Source organism: Podarcis bocagei (assembly GCF_964188305.1).
Source record: "Podarcis bocagei genome assembly, chromosome: 7".
NCBI lineage: Eukaryota > Metazoa > Chordata > Lepidosauria > Squamata > Lacertidae > Podarcis > Podarcis bocagei.
Genome location: NC_138132.1, coordinates 314,197 through 338,270, shown reverse-complemented (window position 1 = coordinate 338,270; position 24,074 = coordinate 314,197). Strand labels below are relative to the sequence as shown.

Genomic DNA, 24,074 nt, shown 5'->3' with positions numbered 1-24,074 from the left:
AGGAAGTTCTTCCTAAGGTTTAGGTGGAATCTTCTTTCTTGTAGTTTGGATCCATTGCTCCGTGTCCGCTTCTCTGGAGCAGCAGAAAACAACCTTTCTCCCTCCTCTATGTGACATCCTTTTATATATTGGAACATGGCTATCATATCACCCCTTAACCTCCTCTACTGGCAGAGGCGTAGCGTGGGGGGTGCCAGGGGTGCCGGCCGCACCGGGCGCAACATGGGCGGGGGGCGCGCTCGCACTAGCAGCTCTCTGCCCCTACTAAAATCCACGGGTTAGGGAGCCCGCGCTCGCTCGGCTTGGCGAGGAGGTCGCAGAAGGGGTAGAGCGAAGCCTTCTGCCATGGGCAAAAAAAGGAGAGGAAGCCGGGCAGGCTGGCGGGCTGGCGGGGGTCTGGCTGCGCCTGCTGCTGCCGGGCTTTGACAGCTTGGCGAAGCGGAGGGAGAGGAGCTTTATGGTAATTGCGGCTCTCTCTCCACTGGCCGCCTGGCTAGTGAGCCGAGCCGAGCAGGGAGTCTGGCGAGGGGGCGGGAAGAGACTTTTCCACCTCGCCTGGTCAAAAAGGAGAGCGGAGTCTCCTCAGGGCGCCCTCAGGCAGGGCAGGGCAAGCAGAGCGAGGAGGAGAGAGAGGGGAGGGGGGGAAGCAGCCAGGAAACGCTGCGGTGTGGAGGAGGAATCAATTAAGGAGAGAAAGCGAAAAGCCTTGGAGAAAGGGAAAAAAAGGAAAGAAAAGAGGCAGCTCCAGGAGAGCGCGGGGGAAAGAGAAGCCTCGCTGCTGCTGCTTGGGAGAGTAAATTACTGTACTTGCCTTGCCCCGGGTTAGGGGGCGCAAATTAATTGCCTTGCCCCGGGTTAGGGGGCGCAAATTACTTGCCTTGCCCCGGGTGCTGATAACCCACGCTACGCCGCTGTCTACTGGACACTACTGACTACTACTGACTACTACTGGAGAAGAGTAGCCACACTGGGTACCCTCTGCTTGCAGAGTCAGAGGCAGCAGTGCTTCTGAATCCCATTTGCTGGACGCCACGGGAGGGGAGAGAGCTCCGTGTTCAAATCCTGCTTGCTAGTTTCCCACAGGCCTCTGGTTGCCACAGTGAGAACTGGATGCTGGACTCGACGACCTGATCCAGCAGCAAGGCTCTTCCTATGTTCTTACGGAGCCCCCAGGTCCAGAGGCAGTCTATCTAGATTCCGAGGACCTTAGGGACATTTGGCCCCTGTGAGACCAGGATACTGGACTAGATGCCCCCCCCTGGCCCAATCCAGCAGCCAGGATCTTCTGATGTGCTTGTGGATTCCCAGGTCCTAGGGGTATTTGGCACGGGGTCAACCTAATTTGACTCCCATCCTGTTTTCATATGATATCTCAGTCCCATCTGGTCTCTCTGTCTTCCATGGAAAATAGACTGTCACTCCTTTTGAATTTCTAATAAAAGGTGATTTCGCCCTTTGTGTGTGTTAGAGATAAACGGTCATCTGTTTTACTGCTGTGATTTTACTTCCCATGAAATGACCGTGACCAATACCTGTGCTTCTTCAACAACACTTGTTTTCTATCTTGGTGTACCAGTTTTGCAAATTTCTATTAACGTTATTTTTGAAAATGAATGTAACTATATACAAAAAGAAAATGAAAATACCCCCCCCCCCCGCCTTTCTTTGGAAGCTGTGTGCTCCTCCCCCCCCCCCTTTGTTTAACCATTTCCTCCAGGTCCAGTGTGAATGTTTCAGACGTGGGGAGTTTAAAAGTGGCCCACAGATCCAGCCCTTAGCCCTGCCTGCCTGCCATTGGGGCAAGGTGGCACCCGACCCACCTTCCTTCCTCCCCCCGCTCACCTTCCCAATCCGCTTCCCCTCCACAGCCAGGGCCTTCATCTTGGAGAAGTAGTGGTAGAAGGAGACAACGTAGGTGAGGATGGACTTTTCGTCTGGGTGCTCCATGTTGACATCTGCCAAGGGAAGGAGAGAGGGCAGGAAGAGGAGCAAGTGGAGGTCCCTGCCCAGTTCTGGACACCCCAGTTTAAGACGGGTACAGTGGTACCTCGGGTTAAGTTATTAATTTGTTCCGGAGGTCCGTTCTTAACCTGAAACTGTTCTTAACCTGAAGCACCACTTTAGCTAATGGGACCTCCTGCTGCTGCCGCGCCGCCAGAGCCCGATTTCTGTTCTTATCCTGAAGCAAAGTTCTTAACCTGAAGCACTATTTCTGGGTTAGCGGATTCTGTAACCTGAAGCGTATGTAACCCGAGGTACCACTGTACTGACAAGCTGGAAGGTGTGCAGAGGAGAGCAACCAAGATGATGATGATGAAGGGTCTGGGAACCAAGCCTGATGAGGAACGGTTGAAGGAGCTGGGTATGTTCGCCTGGAGAAGAGGAGAGCCACCTTCAACTATCTCAAGGGCTGTCACATGGAAGAGGAAGCAAGCTTGTTTTCTCCTGCTCTGCTGGTGGGCAGGACTCGGACCTATGGCTTCAAGTTACAAGGAAGAGATTCTGACATATGGAAAACCTTGACAATAAGAGATGTTTGATTGTTCTTTCCAAGCAGAGGTTGGGGGGGGGCTAGGGATTCTTTAGCTGAGATTCCTGCACTGCTGGGGGTGGGCTAGATTTTTTTTTAATTTAATTTTCTTTAGGGGCAAGGAGAAAATATTATTTTCAAAACAGCTGATCAGTGGCCAACGGATCCCAGGCTATTTGGGATCGAGTCTCTGGCGAGGATTTAGCTACACAGGGGGTTCTTTTGGAGAGTGGGGGGGGGTAAAGAAAATATGGTGATGAATATGGTGATGAATGGAAAGAAAGGAGCAGGACTTCTGCTGCACCACGAATGGGAGCGGGGATGGAGGATGCAGAGAAGCCAGGGGTGGTCTTGGGGGGCAACCTTCCAGGGAAATCACAAAATTAAGGACAGGGTCGGGTGTATTGGGTGAGAAACCTGGGAAAATGTGGGGTGGGGGTGTGTGCTGTCAGATGGGAAGCGGGATCCCTGGTTCCTCACATGGCCAGGGCACAAAGGCAACGCTCCCACCAAACATCTTTCGCCTTCGCCTCCTCCTCTCCATCTAAGCCAGCGCTGGCTTTCTGGGAGGTACGGTAATCCCCGCAGCGGCAGGGCTGGGGGTGGGCTAGATGATGTTTTGGGGGCCCTTCCAACTTGACAATTCTATGATTTGAAGTGGGAATCGAGGAAAGGAAGGACAGGTCATGCTGGAGAACTGAGCAACACCCAAAAAAAAATGGGGATCAGCTGAGGTGGGAGAGGGCTATTTCCTCTGCCAAATGGGGAAGGATGGGCTGGAGAGGTGGCCGCGAATGGAGATGCGGAGAGACCAGGAAGGGGACCAATTGAGTTCGTGGTGAATAACTGATTCAGCATTTTGCAGAGCAAGCAGAAAGGGAAATCTCTGCCGGGGAGGCCTCTGGAAAGGAAGGCTTGTGAGCAAAGCGGCTGCGAGGGGCAGGAATTAAATGCAGCCACGCGCAATGTTAAAGAGAGGCCCAATTGGAATGATTTCAGATTAAAACAAATTAGATCAGGGAGATCTGATTACAGTAAGCAGCTCAAAATGGGCTTAGGCTGCAAAGCCCAGGAGAGGCGACAGGATCTGGAAGGCCACAGAGGAAACAATGGATTATTGGCAGAGCTTGTGTCCCGGAGCCCGGACTCCTGGGTTCTTCTGCATTTGTAGGAAATCAGTCTTTTAGGGTGGCAGCACTCACACTTTGGAACTCCCCACCTCTTGACATCACTGTATTCTTTTCGGCGCCTACTGAAAACATTTTTGAAGCCGCTCTAGATGCTTAGAAAGTTGGTGCAAGCCTCAATCTGTTTCTTGTCTGTCATTTGAACATTTCAAAAGTATTAAATTATTGTTGTTAATCTTTTCTAGTAGCAATTTTATCGGTTTATCTTTTTATAAACCGCTCCGAGAGGTTTTCAACACTCAAGGAGTGTATAAAGTATACGAAATTAAACAGGTAATGACTCCGTCTCGCCCAGGGCTCTCTCCATCATCCGCCACAACCTGCGCCCCCGTCCACCAGGGGCGGAGCAAGGTGGGTGCGGTCTGCCCCAGGTGCCATCCCTGAGAGGGGGGTGACAAAATCCCGGCCAGGCCGGATTGTGCCCCCCTCCCAGCTTGGCTGCCATGGCAGAGCGCAACCCCCAACCGGGCCACCGCGCTGGATCTCACCCCCCAAAAGAGGGAAGGAGGCAGGTGAGCAAAAATGGAGGGGGGCGGGAATGGCGCTGAGCTCCCCATCCTGTCCCTCCCTGTGGGCGGTTGCGCCACCCCTGGTGCCAGAGAGGCTTCCTCCACTATTGCCTCCCACCTCTCTTGGACTGAAACTCCCACCTGCCCCCCCCCCCAGCAGGCACCAGGTGGGCAAAAGTTGGCGCTCCCTCCAATGGCTCAGAGCAAAGCCTTCCTCTTAAGGGGAGGGGCGGTCAGGGACGCAGAGCATGTCCTCTGCCACAGATCTGAATCTTCTGGGATCATTCCGGGATCTCTTACCTTCCGGGTCGAGCAGTTTGGCCAGTCCCAGCTGCTGTTCGGCCGTATTGAAAGCCTGCTGGAGGTTGTAGGCGGCATTGGACTTGGTCAGCTTCTTGAAATCTATGATATCTGGCCTGGCCAAGAGAATGGGCGCAAGAGATCAGTCCGGGCACTGGGGGGGCCCCACAATCCCCTTGGGTCCCTCTGCTGCAGGGGGTGCAGCGCCCGGCAGCCCCTCGCACCTGTGCTTGTGGATGAGCGCGTTGAAGGCCAGTCCGTCCCGCCAGCTGGTGGTGAAGTTCTGGATGTTGACCTCGGGGTACCTGCGCAGGGAGGAGAGTCAGCGGGAAGGCCGTTCTGCCCCTCCCACCCCACATCTGGCAAGAAGCAAACGGAGGGACACCTGGCAGACCTGGCCAGGTGGGGAGACCGGAAACGGCCTTTCGCCACCACCCCCGCCCCCCCCAGTTTCTAAATGCTTTAGTGGCTGAAAACTTTGTAACAGAAACATACAATAGACATTATAAGCAAAATAAACAATAAACAATTATTCATTCTTTAACTAATACTTGCTTTGTACATCCATTTGTGGTTAAATTGGACAAGACCGCCGATCTTCCCCTCGCATTCCTGAATTAAATTCCTTAAATACGTGCTTAGACTTTACTTTCTCCATGTTATTTAACTTACTATCTGTGATAGGAATTTTATGGTCTTAGATATATGATAGTGTTCATAAGTGTACCAACCAAGCATGTACATAGATCAGCACAGGAAGACTGACCTGGAACCATTTTGATTCCTAAACTGAGCAAATGTTTCCTCTGCAAGGTCAGAGGAAAATGGAAAAGCCTCCCCCTTGTCTTTTCCTTCACAAATCCTGTCTTAAGGGTATGTCTGTGTTTGAATAGGGCGTGAGCCTGTGACCTGGCCCAGGAACTAAGTATTTATCACTACAAAAGACTGGCCAGGCTCCCCAGGCAATCCAATCAAGGAACCTGCCAGACAGGAGATCAACAACAAACAACATTCAAATGTTCTGTTTTAGACCACCTTTTCTGTGATGTAGGTATGATGTATCTGAGGGGTGGTCTTGGGTTACACCCCTTCTGTGATGTATGTATGATGTTCTGGGGGTGGTCTTGATCTACAGGGTGGCAATTTCAAAAGTCTTTATAAGGCCTTGCACACCATTCCTCTGGGTCCCTCCTCTCTCCTGCAAGTGAGGGGAGCACCCTGTTGCAACAGATCAATAAAGGCCAAGCCTACAGGCTGCTGTTTTGCTCCAAGTTATCCTGGTTGGTGTCTTTCTTTTTGTCCTTGGATTTTTCCGTTAACACTATCAATTTTATTTTATAAAATTATCCTAATTGTACATCAAAGCTCAATCAAGACCTGCCAACGGATTGATCTTTTGACAATGTTCTTTCACATAGACTCTGTATGAATCCCACTCTGATAATTTTTTCATCTGTAACTTCTCTTAGCCTTGCTGATAATCTTGCCAGTTCAGCGTACTTTCTTATCTTGTTTTGCCAGTCTAATTTAGAATATCCTCTCCCTTCTAGCCTTTTGCGATTAGTATTCTGGCAGCAACTGTAACATACAAACAGACTCTCCTGAACTTTTTGGGGATTTCATTCCCCATAATTCCTCGCAGGAGGCCTCTGGTTTCTTAGGGAAGGAGCATTTCCACATTTTCTTCAGCTTGTTGTAATCATTTCCCAAAACTGTCTGATCTTTTCACAGTTCCACCACATGTGGATCCATGTGCCTTCAGCCTCCCTGCATTTCCAAGAAGTGTTTGTCCTAGATCTGAACATTTTGGCTAGCTTAAGAGGCGTTAAATGCCACCCATAAAGCATTTTCATACAATTTTCTTTTAAATCACAACATGCTGTAAATTTGATGTCCTCCTTCCAGAGTCTCTCCCAACTTTCCATGTAGATGTTCTAGCCGAGATCCTTGGCCCATGACGGATTTGACTTCTTCCTCCTTGACCTCACAGTCAAGGAATAATATGCATTTTAGAGAGTGTTTTACGTTTATTTTGAAACAAATCTTTCGGAGGAAGACCTGGCCTTCAACCTAGCCTGGCACCCTGGTCAGAGGAGGAAGGTGAATGGAATGCACCTTCTAGCTAGGGGCACAAGGAGGATCACAAAACGGGACCCCAGGCATCATCCAGTCCAACCCCCGGGTATGCTTTTTTTTTCAAAAAAATCTATGCCCCACATGAAACATATCCAGGGGGATGAGCTGATAAATAAAGGCATGAGCCAAAAAACCAGCGTCCATTCCCCCACTCAGCCACTGGGTGGTGGTGAGCCAGGCACTGTTGTTCAGCCTAGGCTACCTCACAGGGGTGTTGTGGAAAATAATAATTACTACTACTACTACTACTAATAATAATAATATATTTCTTCCCCACCCACTCTGGGCAGCTCCCAACTGAATATTAAAAACACGATACAGCATCAAACGTTAAAAACTTCCCTAAAGAATCTCCCCTGTTGCCCAGAGCTCCCTGAAGGATGAAGGGGGGGGGGGAGAGAGAGATGTGAGCAGCAACCTCAAAAGTCTTTTTTTAATTTGTTTTGAGCTCCGGTTTACTTTGTTCTGCTCCTGTTCCCTATGCTTTCGATGCTTTATGGATTTTTTTCTTAAAGGCCACATTTCAGCCGAAAGCGGCCTCTGCAGGTTTCCAGTTAATTTTACGTAACAAAATCTGCATATTGCTGAATTGGGGGGTGGGGGTGGGGCACCTCTCTGCAGCCTGACAAAAAAGCAGGAGGCAGGAAAGAGAGTTTGTGTCTTAAAATGATGGAATAATCAGAAATGGCGAAATTTACGGCAAGATTAAGAGATAAAGGCAACAAAGACTTTAAAAAATACAAAGTATTGTAAAGAATGAGACTCATTAGCAGGGGTTGAGTAAACACACAAAAAAAGAATGTTAAAGATATAGGACAATATGAAAACAAATAAGTATAATATGTGATTTTATCATGGAACTTTGAAGTGTCAGGCATAGCCCTACTGGCTTTAGCCCAAACGTAGCAGAGTTTTCCTGCACAGCGAGGAAGCTAGTTGCGGCAGTAATGACTAGTCAGCTAGACTCAGAATAACTATTTACAGGATTTATTAAAAGGGAAAAATAAAACCAGCAGAGTTTCTGCATACAAATAAAAGCAAAATAAATCCTCTCTTTCTCTCTCTCAAAACCATACACAGCACTTCTAACTCCTAACACACCTCAACCTCAAACTGTGCTAGCAATCCTAGATAACAGAGTTGAGTGCTGGTCGTTAGCCAATCAGAGTGAGTAGTTTCTAGGTCAAGCAGACCTGGGCTTTCTGCCAAGAGTAAATTGACACCAGCTTGAGTTAATTGTGCTAAGCTAGAATCTGCAAGTTTCCCACGAGAACCAATTAACAGAAACTGAACACCCCCTCACAGATTCTGCTGAACAATTAACACCAAATACACCTATGTAGGAGATTATTTTTCCAGCAAACCTAAACCCTTGCACATTCGCTTGTTCTTTATCTTTGCCAATGGTTTAGTTAATACATCTGCTACATTTTCTTCACTTGATACATAAGTACAGGTGATTACATTGTCTTGTACACAGCAACGTACATTTTGGTATTTTACAGAGATATGTTTTGAACGTGATTTGAAACCCTCTGTTTTACTTAAGGTTATACAAGCTTGATTATCAATGTAAACTTGTACTGGTTCTCCACAATTTACATTTAAATCTGCTAACAAATGCTTGAAATAAATCACCTCGTTGCACAATTCGCTCAATGCGGCGTACTCTGATTCCGTTGATGACACACTTACAACGTCTTGCTTGCGTGACCGCCAGCTGATTAAAGCTCCACCGACCATTATGACTAGTCCTGTGACAGATTTTCTATCTGGCAAATTTCCCCAGTCACTATCACAGTAGCAACTCAACATTTCGTCCTCGGAAGAATTTAATTGTAACATATAGCCAATTGTCTGTTTGAGATACCTCAGAACTTGTTTTACCCCTTTCCAGGCATTTAGTGTGGGTTTTGAGACCAATCTACTTAATATGCCTACTGCGTAGCTAATATCAGGTCTGGACCACTGTGCTATATACAATAAACTTCCAATTACAGAGTGATATACATCAGGATGTTCAAATTCAGGACTCTCATCTGTATGAAGTGTTTTTATGAAACCTGGATCCATAGGCACCGCTGCCCCTTTGCAATCCTGCATCCTGTATGTAGTCAGTAGTTGTTTAACTTTGTTCTGCTGACTAATTAGGCAGCTGCCATCTTGGGCCCAGCACACTTCCAACCCTAGATATGTCCTAACCGGGCCTAAGTCTTTTGTACACCCACCTGCAGCCTACAATCTTTGCCCCCTCAGGCGCTGCCACTGGTGTAAAAACCTTATGCTCATTCAGAGAGGACATCTCTTCCTCCATTGCCTGTTTCCAGCGCTCTGCCTCCTCTTTTGGTAACTTTAACACCTCCTGAAAACTCTTGGGTTCTGCAATTACACTAAACACATTTGCAGTATCTGGAGAAAAACGCACCGGAGGCACTCCTTTGTTTTGTCTTTTAGATCTTCTGGGAGAAAATTTTTCTTCTGACCCACTTTCCTCCTCAGAACTACGACCTCTCTTTTGTTGCTTAGCAACTGGTCTTCCACTTTCTTGAGAGCTCTTATCTGAACTTTCCTCCCCCTCAGACTCTGATTCTCTATGTTTACCTTCAGAGTCATGAAGCTCCTGGGAAGGTTCAAACCAAACCTCAGTATTGGCATGTAGTCTCTCCCAGCCACTATGTTCACAAAAACTGGCATTCCTGGAGATCACAATGCCATTTGTCCCTTCAGCAAAGCGGAAACCTTTTCCCAGCTCCTGGTAACCCACAAACACTAACTGTTTGGTCTTAGGATCTCCCTTCTTTCTCATTTGTTTCGGAATTAATACCCAGGCTTTTGATCCAAACACATGCAAGTGGTCAATTTTAGGTTTTTTCTGAAACAATTTAAAGTACGGGGTTGTACCTATTGTTTGATGAAAGAGCCTATTTTGGAGATAACACGCGGTGAGCATGCTCTCCCCCCAATAAGACATGGGTAAATCAGCATCATCAAGCATGGCAAACATCATATCTTGTAAAGATCTGTTTTTTCGCTCTGCAACGCCATTCTCCTCTGGGGAAAAAACGTTCGTTTTTCTATGCCCAATGCCACGCTTTTGTAACCAATCTCTAAAGGCATTTGACATAAATTCGCCACCTCTGTCCGTCTGTATCCTTTTGAGTTTAATGGACAGAAATCTTTCCACAGATGCCACCCAGCCTTTAAACTTAGTGAACACGTCACCCTTATTCTTCATGGGAAAAACCCAAGAGTAACGCGTGGCGTCATCCACAATTGTTAGTGAAAAGCGCGATCCACCCCTGCTTACAGCAAATGGACCAATTACGTCCATGTGAACCAGCTGTAGCGGTGACTCACTAACTCTGTCACTTCTGGGGTAAGAGACTCTGTGGGTTTTAACCTTTTTACAGACATTACAATCAAGGTACTTGTTACAACTCTTTAAATTACCCCCATCAGCCAATTCAGACATTTTTAGTACACTTTTCCAGCAAGCATGCCCCATTTTCCTATGCAATAAGTGCACACAGTTGTCATGTATAGCTTTGTTATTCACTGCAGGCTGAGATTTACTGACTACTGCTGCAACTTGAGATCCTGCTTTAAGCCAAAACAAGCCTCCCTCTGACTTAGCAGTGCCTAAAATCTCACCAGCCTTCTTAATAATGCAACTGTCTCCTTCAAAATGCACTTTAAACCCAGCTTTCAGCAAACAATCTACAGACATCAGATTGCTCCTTAATGACGGCACACAAAGTACATTTTGCAGACATTCACGAAGACAAGGAACAAAAACTGCACCCCCCGAAATCACTTCGGATGTACTTCCGTCTGCTAGAGCCACCTGGCTGCGCTGTGCTGAGTTCTTGGAAACAAACAATTCATCTGAATTCACGATGTGCCGAGACGCTCCAGAATCGACCACCCAGACCGCTTGTTTCTCATCAGCAATCTTGGCCACGGCGGTCACCAGCTGAGCCGACTGTTTTTGTTTGAAGAATTTCTTTTTACGCTGCTGCTGCTGCTGATCTCGTCTCTGCTCCTTCACCGGCAACTGAGACTTGACCAACTCCGGACATTGTCGTTTTAGATGCGCTGAAGACCCACATCGGAAACAACGCCTAACAGCAAACGCTGACTCCTCACCAGTACGCTGCTTTTGCTTCACCTCTGGCACGGCATGAGAACTCCTTCCAAACCGCCCGCCTGTAGAAGCCTCTGCAGCCAACAACCTTTCTTGCCTCTTCTGCCATTCTTCAATCAAACGCCCAGTAACGTAACTGACTGATAAATCACGCTCCTGTATGCCTTCTAGAGACAAAACTAAATTATCCCAGCTTTCCGGGAGAGAACTCAAAATAATAGCCACCTTCTCCTGCTGGTCTAATGCACAGTCTCTTTCCTGTAGCGCAGCAAACTTTAACTGTAAACTGTGTAGGTGTTCCTGCATTGTAACCCCAGGCTGTAACATTGCCTTGTACAATGCCTTGCGAATGAACAGCTTGGAAACCGCTGTCTCACGCACATGGAGTTCTTTAAGTGCTTGCCACACACCTCTAGCTGTCTTGATTCCCCTCACATACGGCAACTGGGAATCTTCCAGCCCCAAGACAATTGTGGCCCTTGCTCTTTGGTCTTTATCAAGGTCTTCATCATCAGGCTTCGTAGGAAACTTACTCACCACTTGCCAGAGACGATCCCTCTGCAGCACTGCCTGCATGCGTTCCGACCACAGCAAGTAATTGGAGTCATTCAGACGCTCAAAAGCCATCTGAACTGGTTGTGAGGCCATCTTGAGAGCGATGTCCCTGGAACCCGGAACCAGCTACTCACGACCACCGAGAGAGAAAACAGGAACCACAGCACCCAGCACTCACACGCTGCAGCTGTTGTCCTTGAGTCCGCTGCGTCACCAGCTCACCACGGTCAGGAACCAGCCAGAGAACAACAACTTCTGGAACTACTGGAACCAACGCCGTTGCTGCTGACACCACCGCAACTCAGGCTGGCAGCACAATGCCCATAACCTCATGGAACTTTGAAGTGTCAGGCATAGCCCTACTGGCTTTAGCCCAAACGTAGCAGAGTTTTCCTGCACAGCGAGGAAGCTAGTTGCGGCAGTAATGACTAGTCAGCTAGACTCAGAATAACTATTTACAGGATTTATTAAAAGGGAAAAATAAAACCAGCAGAGTTTCTGCATACAAATAAAAGCAAAATAAATCCTCTCTTTCTCTCTCTCAAAACCATACACAGCACTTCTAACTCCTAACACACCTCAACCTCAAACTGTGCTAGCAATCCTAGATAACAGAGTTGAGTGCTGGTCGTTAGCCAATCAGAGTGAGTAGTTTCTAGGTCAAGCAGACCTGGGCTTTCTGCCAAGAGTAAATTGACACCAGCTTGAGTTAATTGTGCTAAGCTAGAATCTGCAAGTTTCCCACGAGAACCAATTAACAGAAACTGAACATTTTAATGGTGTGATATAAAATCTAGAAGAAAATAGAGTATTTAGGTAAAATAATATGAAGCTAAGATGTATTAAAATATGCAGAATGACAAATATATATATGTATGTGTGTGTGTGTGTGTGTGTGTGTGTGTGTATATATATATATATATATATATATATATATATATATAATTGATTACCGTATTTTTCGCTCTATAACACGCACCCGACCATAACACGCACGTAGTTTTTAGAGGAGGAAAATCCGTAGGCATGCCACCCGTAGGCATTCCCTCCATAACACGCACAGACATTTCCCCTTACTTTCTAGGAGGAAAAAAGTGAGTGTTATGGTGCAAAAAATACGGTATTTGTTTTGTATAAGTTTTCATGCGTTATCATGTCTTATTTGTATTTTTTTTCTTTTGTGTTTTGTTGCTGTTTGTTTTTCTTTTAATTTTGTGCTATTATTTTCATGTTTAGTTTGACGTGTGTGTGTGTGTGTGTGTGTTGTAAATAAACTCAATAAAATAAAATAGAGAGAGCAGGGGCGCTGCCCTCTCCCTGCCTGCTCACCCGGCCGTCTTCATCTGGCACCAGAGGAGCAAGGCGTCCTTGGCGGAGCGAGTCTCCCGGTTGTCCTCCGTTTCTATTTTGATCACCTGGATCTGCAAATTTCAACCTTTTAGCATTTTCCGTTTTTGCAACATGTTGTCATTGGAGTTTATTGTTTTATCTCTTTGCAAACCACGTTCAGCTTCCTCCCTTCCTATTTTATTAAATTTCAAAAATTTCACATATGCACTCCAAAGCTTCACCTCCCGTTTCCTGCGGGGTTTCTAATTTCTCCCCCTTGCGGAACCCCGTCTTCTCTCTCTCGTATCACAACCACCAGACCATCACCTCTCATCCCTTCTGTGGCTCATAGTTCAAATCCTGTTCTCGTTGCTTTGAGGTTTCTTTCTTTCATTCATTCATTTTGGCAACCAACGGCGTATAAATTATATGAACTAAAATAAATAAATCCGGGGACGTGCTATTGTTATATTACCTACCAAATCTGTACACACCGCCCTTCAGTCCAAGAGCCTTACAGGGCAGTTCGGGGTTCTTGTTCTTGTTGTTGTTCTTATGCCTTTTGTGTTTTCGTTTTGTGTTTTTATGCTGTGATCTTCGCATGAAGGGCAGTATACAAATTTAATAATAGTAAAATACAAAACGGGAACACAAAATGCATAAGAAGAACGTAAACAAACTAATGCCAACAATACAGTGGTACCTTGGTACTCAAATGCTTTGGTTCCCAAACGCCGAAAACCTGGAAATCAGTGTTCCAGTTTTCAAATGTTTTTCGGAAGTCGAACGTCCGATGCCGCTGTCGGCTATTGTTTCTGGGGCGCCTGCCTGCGCCCATCAGAAGCCGCGCCTCAGTTTCTGAACATTCCAGAAGTCAAATGGACTTCCGGAGCAGATTCAGTTTGGCGCTTTTGTTTTTGCTATTTATTTTGCGTACTTGTTTTTGAGGCTTTTCAAGTAAATTTGTTTTTGTGACTGTGTGGAACCCAGTCCGGCTACTGATTGATGGATTGTGTGACTGCAGAAATGGATAAAAGCCCCCCATCCAAACAAGGACTATCATCAGTGCAGGTCAGAATTTTTTTTAAAAAATTTTTTTTATCATCTACAATACTGTCATCATTATTTTATAGTACAGTACATAGATTATTGCTTTCATTTTATGGATCAGTGGTCTCATTAGATAGTAAAATTCATGTTTAGGGATTGTTTTTATAAGTCTGGAATGGAATTCGTTTTGCATTACTTTCTATGGGAAAGCGCGCCTCAGTTTTGGAACGGATCAAGTTTGAGAACCAAGGTGCCACTGTCCATTTCTTTGACCCCCTGCCCTCTTGCCAAGGCTGTCCCCGGGGGGGGGGCAGGGGCCCACGCCAATGCTTCCGGGGCAGAGGGCCATGCCAGGGGCTTCCTCGGGGGAGGCACGAGAGAAGGTCCCGGGTGCCCTGGCAGGGGAGCCAGGGGGCGGAAGGGACTTCTCAAGGGCCGACAGGAAGCCCAAGCCATGCTGACCCCAGCTCCCCACTTCACCCCCCGGGCCCCACCTGGAAGCGCAGGATGATGGTCCAGATGAGTCCCAGCGTCAGGCGCTGGTTTCCGTCCACGATGTCGTGGGAGCCCACGTTCTCCAGGTGGACGCGCTGCTCCTTCAGGAACTGCAGGGCCTTGTCCACGTTCTCCAGGGAGTGGATCCGCATTCGGCCGCGGGTGGGCTTGGGCTGACGGGGGAGAAAGTGGACAGGTGGGGGGGAGACTCTTTTCCCCCCAAAAGCCACCCACACCCCACCTCAGGCCCTTCTCTTCCCCTCACAGAACTCAACCTCAGAATCTGCTCTGAGTGCCAGAAACTCTGGAGCCGGCAGTGTGGAGCAAAGGAGGGTATTTCTCTGAGCATGTGCAGAGTGCTCTCTCTTTTGCAACACAGAGCGCATCCCACATCGCACCCTTCTCCTCCCCCCCAAAACCCCAGAGCTTGCTCTGAACAAAAGAAACTCAGAACGAAGAGGGAAATGCCTCTGACCATGTGCCGAGTGCATTCTGTATTGAGAATGCATCTCGCATCAGGCCCTTCTGCTGCCCCCACAGAGCAAAACCTCAGAAACCCAGGAGTCAGCGGCATCGGAGCGAAGAAGGAAACGCCCCATACCATGTGCAGAGTGCGTTCCTCAGTGCAACACAGAAATCCACAGGTCTGGCCCATGTTTTCCTCTTTCGAAGCAAACTCCTGCTGCAGACGGAGCCCCCCAAGACGCTCCCCACCTCCCCTTGCCCCAAAGCCCCTCCTCACCAGCTGCTCCCCAGACAGCACCTCCAGCAGCTTGGTCAGCATGAATCCGTCCCGCAGGTCGGTGTAGAGGTCGCTGATCCGGCAGGAGGCCTGGCTCAGGTGCGAGTTGACCCACTTGGTGAAGGTCTTCTTCTGCACGGCTTCGCGCTCGTCTGGCAGGAAGAGGGGGTCAAGCTCAGTAGGCGGAGCCCCCCAGGGTCCCCCCTCTGCCCCCAGGGAACCCACCCCAAAAGCACCCAGAGGGCTCTGCCCAGGGTCCACCAGCGCTGCCAGCTGCAGAACCACAGAACTTGGAAGGGACCCGAGTCAAAAAGGCTATGTGAATGTCTTGAACTAGCAAAACCAACAGAAAATCACTGGGATGTTTTTTAATGGGATGGGATGTTTTTATAAATGACATGATGAAATACGTTTCCAACGATGACTCTTGGTTGAGCATAGACTAAATTCCACAGAGTTAAAAGAATGGTCTTTCGTAGAACAAGAACAGAGGCAGGAATTTTTATAAATGAGAAATTATGAACTGCATAGTCCAGGGATCAGCAAACTTTTTCAGCAGGGGGCCGGTCCGCTGTCCCTCAGACCTTGCAGAGGGCGGACCATATTTTTGGGGTGTGTGTGAAATGAATGAATTCCTATGCCCCACAAATAAACCAGAGTTGCATTTTAAATAAAAGCACACATTCTACTCATGTAAAAACACGCTGATTCCCAGACCGTCCGGGGGCCAGATTGAGAAGGCGATTGGGCCGGATCTGGCCCCCGGGCCTTAATTTGCCAACCCATGGCATAGAGGTAGAAGGAAGTCATTAACAAGTCAGGGAATAAAACCAGAGATTAGGCATAAGTAAGAAATTAAGAGTAGCGAGGAGAAATCGATAAAACAACCTCTTACTGGAAATATATGTTTATAATAATGCCAATGGTGGTTTGTATTTCTTAAAAAACTGTATGTCTTTAATAAGATTTTTCATTTAACTTTATTTTCTATTTTTTCTTCTATTTTTTTCTATTTCCCCCTTCTTTTCTTTTATAACAGAAAAATGTGTTTGATTTGTATAATTTAAAATGTGTAAATAAAGAAAATAAAAATAAGAAGAAGAACTTGGAAGGGACCCAAGTGGTCATCTAGCCCAACCCCCAGCAAGGAACTGTCTCCCATGACGTGCAGGGGCCGATTCCTAACCCCAACCTCCAGCGCCACCAGCAAAGCGAGCTTAAGCCCCCTCACCTCTCCTAGAGAGAGCCCCTCCCACCCCCAGGCAGGCAGCCTCTCATGGATGAAGGAAGCTGCCACCATGTGCATTACTGCTGCCAGTCAGTGTAGACAATGCTGAACTGGGTGGAACCCACGGTCAGCTCACCTCCCTCTTTATTCATCCCCCGGCTAATTTGCAGCCGTCTTTGAAATGAGCCCCACAAGCAATTTTCAAAGCGGGGGAGAGGGAGGCTCCTGGGTGCCAGAGGGGCTCAGGGTTGGCAGAGGAAGGCAGGGCAGGGGGGCAGGAGCCCCTCACTCTTCAGAGGCTACAGGGAGACCCCTTGGCGCTGGAGGAATCGCCAAGAGGATTCTGCTCTCCCTCCACTCCCCAGGCAAGCTGGCCTGCTGCCCCCCAAGCAAAGTTAGCACCAAAGTCAGATTCCGCTGCCAGCCCCATTGGCACGCTAGATTGGGAACACATCTTGCGGAATTAATTAAGCAGCCTTGATTGGATTTGGAATTAATGTGCAATTAATTGCTCCCATTTTGAATTTCACCACAGTTATCTTCCTTAGCGGGTTGTGCGAGGCGCTACTCTGAATAATGTGCTTTGTAGGGGAGGGAAGCGGTCGCTGGCAATGAGTTTAGGGAGCTGAGAGGGTGGGGGCCTAAGCAGTTTTTTAGGACCCCTGACTCTGACAAAGCTGCCCCCCCCCCGTTCCCTGCAGTTGGGGCTCCGTCTCAGAGCAATCCTGCGGGATCGGGGGGGGGGGTGTCCAGACCACATCCCTGTGCACTGCAGGGGGTTGGACTAGATGTCCACTGGGGTCCCTTCCAACCCTGGGCACCTGAAAGCCCAGCCTAGCTCGCCCACGTTGTGCCTGCTGCCTGCAATTCAGCCTCCCCTTGTCCAACCCTTTCTATCCCTGCAGGCCGGCAAGAGCCATGCAAGACGTACCGGCCAAGGCCTTGATCCGCGAGCACTCAAAGAGCTTGGCTGTGGCGGTGGCCTCATCCCAGGGCCGGTGCTGGTGGTGGTGCTCAGTGCTCTCCCACCGGGTGTTGTTGTTCTGCTGCTGCTGCTGCTGCTGCGCCTCCAGGTTGTCCAGCTTGGCTGGCGTGACATTTGCCATCTTGCCCCTGGCGCCGGGAGGAAGGCTCCTTCACGGATCTGCGCAGAAGGACCTCATGGGCGCCTGGAGCCCTGGCCAGCCCCCCTGTAGAGATGGCGAGGGAGACCAGCTGAGAGGACGCACTGCAAAGGCGGAGTTGGGGAGTCAAGGAGAGGACAGTTCTGAAATGCCAGGCAGCTGCTGCCAGTCAGTGTAAGCAACAGTGAGCCAGATGGAGCCTCCAGGGCCTAACTCTGTACCAAGCAGCAGCTCCCCCCAGCACCCCATGAGACATAAATCCTGCTTTTTAACTAATAAGTTAAAGCATTGCTCTGTTGCTGTAGGTCAGGCATAGGCAAACTCGGCCCTCCAGATGTTTCTGGCCTACAACTCCCATGAGCCCTAGCTAGCAGGACCTGTGGTCAGGGATGATGGGAATTGTAGTCCCAAAACATCTGGAGGACCAAGTTTGGCCATGCCTGTTGTAGGTGTTTCCTCCTTGGACCCTGGGCGGGTGTATTTTAACGAACTGGAGAAACTGAAGCGGTGGAAGAGTTCTAAGAGAGAGGAGTATGCGAGCATAATAGGATTTCGCTTAACTTTTAGCTGTTATTTTGTTAATACTCTTTTATAGATTATGTTTTATGCAGGACTATTTTTCTAGAAAAAGAAGAAGCAGAACTCACCATGAACACCTCCGCAATGGCAGGAGAGGTGCCGGAATGGGGAGTTTGGGCTAAAAAAAAGCCCTGGTTTGATGGATGATTTGTTAATCATATAATATGACGCATGCAATAGCTGTGATGTTCTGTTCTGATTATTTGTAAGTCCCTTTGTTTGAATGAAAACCAGCATAGAAATAGAAGAAATGAAATGGGGGGGGGGAGCTTTTGCCCCAGAAAGTGAATGGTCGCCCGTTCCTATTTCCCGAGGGTTCTGCAGGGCTGGTTCTTTAACGTGGGGCTCTTCCTGCTCCCTTGCTTGGGCCTGAGAAGGCCTGCTTCCTCCCTCGCCCTCCTGGCAAGTGGGGGTCCGGATTGGCCCACCCCCTTCCCCAGCCAGAGAAGGTGAGGGAGGAGGCTGGACAGTCTGCATCACTGGCCAGTAGCCAACCCTGGCAGCGTGTGCAGGGGAACCCCAGAAGAGACTGGGGGGATATTTCATGGGGGGCACCCAGGAATCCAAAGAAAGACAAGGAAGAAAGAAAAGCGGGAGGCGTCTAAGGAAACCGGTGAGGCTGCATAAGCAGCTTACAGATGAGCTGAGAGTTAAGACAGGCATGTATAAGAAATGGGAGAAAGCGGAAATCACAAAGGAGGAATATTCATGAGCTGCAGGGGGAAGTCAGGCTGACTAAAGCTCAGAAGGAGCCCAGGCTTGCAAGAGAGGTAAATAATAATACTACTGTACACTCATACCTCGGGATAAATACGCTTCGGGATGAATATTTTCAGGTTGCGCTCTGCAGCAACCCGGAAGTAACGGAGAGCGTTACTTCCGGGTTTCACCGCGCACGCATGCGCAGACGCTCAAAATGACGTCACACGCATGCGTGGAAGTGCCGAAATACAGCCTGCACACGCGCAGACACGGGTTACGTTCACTTCAGTATGCAAACAGGGCTCTGGAATGGATCCCGTTCGCATCCCAAGGTACCACGGTAAAGGTTTCTTCGCGGTTTCAGTCGCGCAGGTTTCAGTCGCAAAGCTCTCCCACGACTTGTGGAGACCTTGCCTGCATGCAGAAGTTTGGGGCGCGCTGAGCTCAGCACGCCCCAGGCTTCGGGTTTTGTGCAGCTCTCCCACGGCTTGCGGATAGCAGCCTGTTCTGGGGGCAGCCCCGCACCTGGGGGGAAAATAATTTTTTTTCTTTATTTCCCCCCAAAAAACTAGGTGCGCCTTATGGGCCGGCGCCCTATGGGGCGAAAAATACGGTAGATAGTAAGGGAACACCTAGCTACTTGTTTGTTGTTGTTTAGTCATCTGGTCATGTCCGACTCCTCGTGACCCCAATGAATTCAAATCTCCAGGGCCTGGTGATCTCCATCCAAGCGTACTCAAGGAGCTTGTGGTTGGAATTTCAGAGCCTTTGTCTGTGATCTTTGAGAATTCTTGGAGAATAGGTGTAGTCCCTACAGACGAGAGGCGGGCAAACGTTGTCCCCATCTTCAAAAAGGGGGGCAAGGAAAACCCAGGCAACTACTGACGAGTGAGCTTGACATCGATAACAGGGAAGGTCCAATAGCAGATAATACAACGATTGGTCTGTGAGCATTTAGAAAAGGATGGTGTGATGACTAAGACCCAGCATGGGTTTCTCAAAAATAAGTCATGCCAGACCAATCTCATCCCCCCCCCCCCGATGAAATTACAAACTTGGTGGATCAGGGAAATGCCTTGGACATAGTGTATCTTGATTTCATTAAGGTGTTTGACAAAGTCCCCAATGATATTTTTGTGAGGAAGCTGGTAAAATGTGGGTTGAATGAGGCAACTGTTAGGTGGATTTGTAGCTGGTTGACTGATTGAACCCAAAGAGGACTCCTTCATGGTTCCTCCTCATCCTGGGGAAAAGTGACCAGTGGGGGGCTGCAGGGTTCTGTCCTGGACCCATTGTTGTTCAACCCCTTTATAAATGACTTGGATGAAGGAATTGAGGGGATGCTCATCAAATTTGCAGATGACGCCAAACTGGGAGGGGTAGCTAATGCTGCAGAAGACAGAATCAGAATTCAAAATGACCTTAACAGATTGGAGAACTGGAGTCACTTGGAAGTTACAAATAGGTATAAGATTATAATAATAATGGGTTGTAAAACACTAAGGACTAGAAGTAATAAAAGAGAAGAAGGAAGAAGATAGTAAATAAAAGGAGTTAATGTTATTAGAAATAAGATCTTGGAGAACTGTTACAAGGTGATATAATGAAATTCAGTTGGGGGGGAGTTGAGGAAGTCAGTTAACAATGAAAGTTAAATTAGGTAATAGAAGTACTAATTGTTTTTATGTTTTTCTTTTTTGTAATGTAGTGTGTTTTCTTTAGTTGTTTGTTATGTAGTGTTATTCTTTTTGTTATAAATCTGGAAAAGCAATAAAAATTTTTTGGAAAAAAATAAAAACAGATTGGAGAACTGGGTGCAAGCTAACAAAATGAATTTCCATAGGGACAAATGTCAGGTTCTGCAGTTAGGCAGGAAGAACCAGCTGCACCAATATAGGGTGGGGGACACCAGGCTTACTAGCAGGACATGTGGAAAGGATCTCTGGGTCTTGGTGGACCACAAGCTGGGGGCACTGTTATACAGTGGTTCTGCTCCTTCCTCCTGTGCCGTGTCCAGAAAGTAGGGGGGGATGAGTGTTCAGACCCCTGGGCTCTCACTTGTGGGGTGCCTCAGGGTTCTGTCCTCTCCCCCATGCTTTTTAACATCTACATGAAGCCTCTGGGAGAGATCACCAGGGGGTTTGGGCTGGGTGTACATCAATATGCAGATGATACCCAGCTCTACCTCTCTTTCAAATCAGAACCAGTGAAGGTGGTGAAGGTCCTGTGTGAGTGCCTGGAGGCGGTTGGAGAATGGATGGCGGCTAACAGATTGAGGTTGAATCCTGACAAGACAGAAGTACTGTTTTGGGGGAACAGAAGGTGGGCAGGTGTGCAGGACTCCCTGGTCCTAAATGGGGTAACTGTGCCCCTTAAGAACCAGGTGTGCAGCATGGGAGTCATTTTGGACTCACAGCTGTCCATGGAGGTGCAGGTCAATTCTGTGTCTAGGGCAGCTGTCTCCCAGCTCCATGTGGTATGAAGGCTGAGACCGTATCTGCCTGCGGACAGCCTCGCCAGAGTGGTGCATGCTCTGGTTATCTCCTGCTTGGACTACTGCCACACGCTCTATGTAGGGCTCCCTTTGAAGGTGACCCGGAAACTACAACTAATCCAGAATGCGACAGCTAGACTGATGACTGGGAGTGGCCACTGAGACCACATAACACCAGTCTTGAAAGATCTACATTGGCTCCCAGTGCATTTCTGAGCACAACACAAAGTGTTGGTGCTGACCTTGAAAGCCCTAAACGGCCTCGGTCCAGTATACCTGAAGGAGCGTCTCCACCCCCATCGTTCTGCCCAGACACTGAGGGCCTTCTGGTGGATCCCTCATTGCGAGAAGCCAAGTTACAGGGAACCAGGCAGAGGGCCTTCTCGGTGGTGGCACCCACCCTGTGGAACGCCCTCCCACCAGATGTCAAAGAGAAGAACAACTACCAGGCTTTTAGAAGACATTTGAAGGCAGTCCTGTTTAGGGAAGCTTTTAATGTTTAATGTATTTTAATACTTTGTTGGAAGCCACCCAGAGCAGCTGGGGAAACCCAGCCAGATGGCCGGGGTATAAATAATAAATTATTATTATTATTATTATTATTATTATTATTATTATTATTATTATTATTATTATTATTAGTCAACAGTGTGATGCAGCTGCAAAAAAAGGCTAACGCTATTCTAGGCTGCAACAACAGAAGTGTCCAGATGAAGGGAAGGAAGACTCCCACTCTATTCTGCCTTAGCCAGACCACACCTAGAAGACTGTGTCCACCATAAGGGAAGCCTCAAAGGCAACAGGGAGGACTCTGGCCAGTGGCCCACCTAGTCCAGCAACCTCTTCTCACAGCGGCCATCCAGAAACCTGCAAGCAGGATCCAAGGACAAGATCCCTCTCCCCTCCCCCAGTTTCCAGCAACTGGGATCCCGAGGCAGGAGGAGGAGAAGGCAATGGGATCCCTCCTGGCAAGCGGGGAGCAGGGCAGAGAGAGGCCTTCACAACAGCTCTGCAAGGTAGACCAGCCTGAAGCTGGTCTCAAGTCGTAAAGAATCATAATTTGTCTCGGGTAATAATTGGCAGTATGACTGGGAGTCCTAATTAGCAAAATTTCTATACAGCACTGCTTGATTGTACATTACATTATATACCGCTTGACTGTACATTAAGCTGTTTTTGTTTTCAAATTATACTGTATTGTATTGTATTGTACATATATACACACACACACACACACACTACAATTGCCCATTGAAAAGCTCCAGGCATCTTGGGTGAAGGGGAAATGGCCTGGCCTGCCTTCAAGCAGACCCGATATGCTTTGGACTACAACTCCCATCATGCAGGACATGCACTGGCTGGGGCTGATGGGAATTGTAGTCCAAAGAATCTGGAGGCCCCCCAGGTTGACCAAAGTCCAGATCTAATGGTGTTGACTTCAGTTAATAACTTATCTAACCAAACAGTTGATGCAAGTAAATAATTGTAAGAACAGGGAAAGTATTGGCATAGCCAAGGGGGAGGCAGCTCTCCCCGTCAAGTAAAACAATAGAAATACTGAAACTGACTGACCAATCATGTTGGTTCTGCCTCCCAACAAAGTCCTGCCCCCCCAACAAAAATCCTGGCTCCACCCATGAGGAGAAGAGCCTGCCTGCTGGATCAGGCCCCTTACTCCAGGATCCTGTACTCACAGTGCCCAAACAGATCCCTGTGGGAAATTGGCGGGTTGGATGCAGCCTGCTCACCCATTTAGCTATTGAAAAACCCCCTATATATTTCCGGAATAATAGAAAGCCCAGCTTCTAAGCCCTGCTATTTCCAGGAACTTAAAGCTCAGCTTTTTAAAACGCTGAAGCCTCAGAATTGTCTGGGCCCAGAGGGAGGGCTGGTTCATGATCTTCTTGCACGACCCTTGGGGAGCCCCCCCCCCCGTGGGGCTTGGGCTTCTTGGAGGATGGGGGGGGCACATGAACAATCCCTAGAAAGGGGAGGCAAGAGGGAAGGGCAGCTTGTCCCCCGCCTTCTGCAGCGCTGCAGGCGCGCCTCCATCCCGGCACCATCTTTGGGCACTGACCCGAGGACTGCAGGTGCTGCTGGGCCCCGATCCTGCTGGGGTGGAGCGAGGGGGGCAAGGACTGAGCAGGCCCTTCTCCTCCGGCCTGGCAGGGATGGAGAGGCGTCCGCTGACCATTCCCGGCCACAGCTTTTGGGGGACTCCGGTGCCATTCCGAGGCGAGAGGACATGTCGCCAAGCACGCGCTGGTCCAGCCGGGGCGGCCTGTCCTCCGCCGCGGGAGAAGAAAACTGGGGGGGGGGATATTGGCGTGGGGGAGAGAGCCTGCAGCCCCTGCCCTCCTCTGGGCAGACCAAAACCACCTCACCATGGACAGCTCCCTAAGCGAGTCCCTTCCCGTCTCCAAACGTAGGACCAGACCCCCCTCCGTCCCCAAAGATAAGGCCAGCCCCCCCCATCCACCGAAACTGAGCGATCTTGGGGTTTTGGGGTGGGGGTCGGGTGTCTGACTCCTTTTCTGGATCCCCTTCGCATGGAAGCGCTTTGCACGACCAGGACCCCCGCGACTTACCTCCCCAAGAAGCGTCCCTCGGCCTCGCCCCGCCCGGTGGCGGCGGCGGCGGCGGCGCTGCTCAGTGGCTGCGGGAGGCGAGCGGAGTCCGGCGGCGGAGGCCCCCGGCGCAGCCCCGCAGCATCATCCGCCGCAGCAGCCAATCCCGGGGCTCCGCTCCGTCCCGGTCCCGCGCCCGCCCGCCCGCCTCGCCCCGCCGCTGCCCGGAGCGCTTTCCAGGAAGGCAGGCAGGCAGGCAGGGAGACGGGCGCGCACCCAAGGAGGCTGGCGGGGGGCGCGCGCCCCGGGGGGAGCAAGGCACAAAGGAGGGCGCGCCCGGGCGAGCGGTCACCTTGGGCCCGTCCTTCGGCTCGCCGGCCGAGCGGCTCCCGCTCCCTCCAGC

The 24,074-nt window shown here is 49.2% G+C and overlaps 1 protein-coding gene across 1 annotated transcript in view; it reads right to left on the bottom strand.

Annotated features, from left to right (window-relative positions):
* The window catches only part of SPTBN4 (spectrin beta, non-erythrocytic 4), a 92,174-nt gene extending 74,414 nt beyond the window's left edge, over positions 1-17,760 (bottom strand). Inside the window, exons 1-7 of the mRNA XM_081200110.1 lie at positions 17,137-17,760; positions 14,978-15,129; positions 14,235-14,408; positions 12,691-12,782; positions 4,751-4,831; positions 4,527-4,642; positions 1,843-1,955 (exon numbers count right to left, since the gene is read on the bottom strand). Coding sequence (XP_081056236.1) covers positions 1,843-1,955; positions 4,527-4,642; positions 4,751-4,831; positions 12,691-12,782; positions 14,235-14,408; positions 14,978-15,129; positions 17,137-17,311 — 903 coding nt within the window. The 5' untranslated portion in view covers positions 17,312-17,760. The remainder of the gene's footprint in view (positions 1-1,842; positions 1,956-4,526; positions 4,643-4,750; positions 4,832-12,690; positions 12,783-14,234; positions 14,409-14,977; positions 15,130-17,136) is intronic.
* Between the last annotated feature and the right edge of the window lie 6,314 nt (positions 17,761-24,074).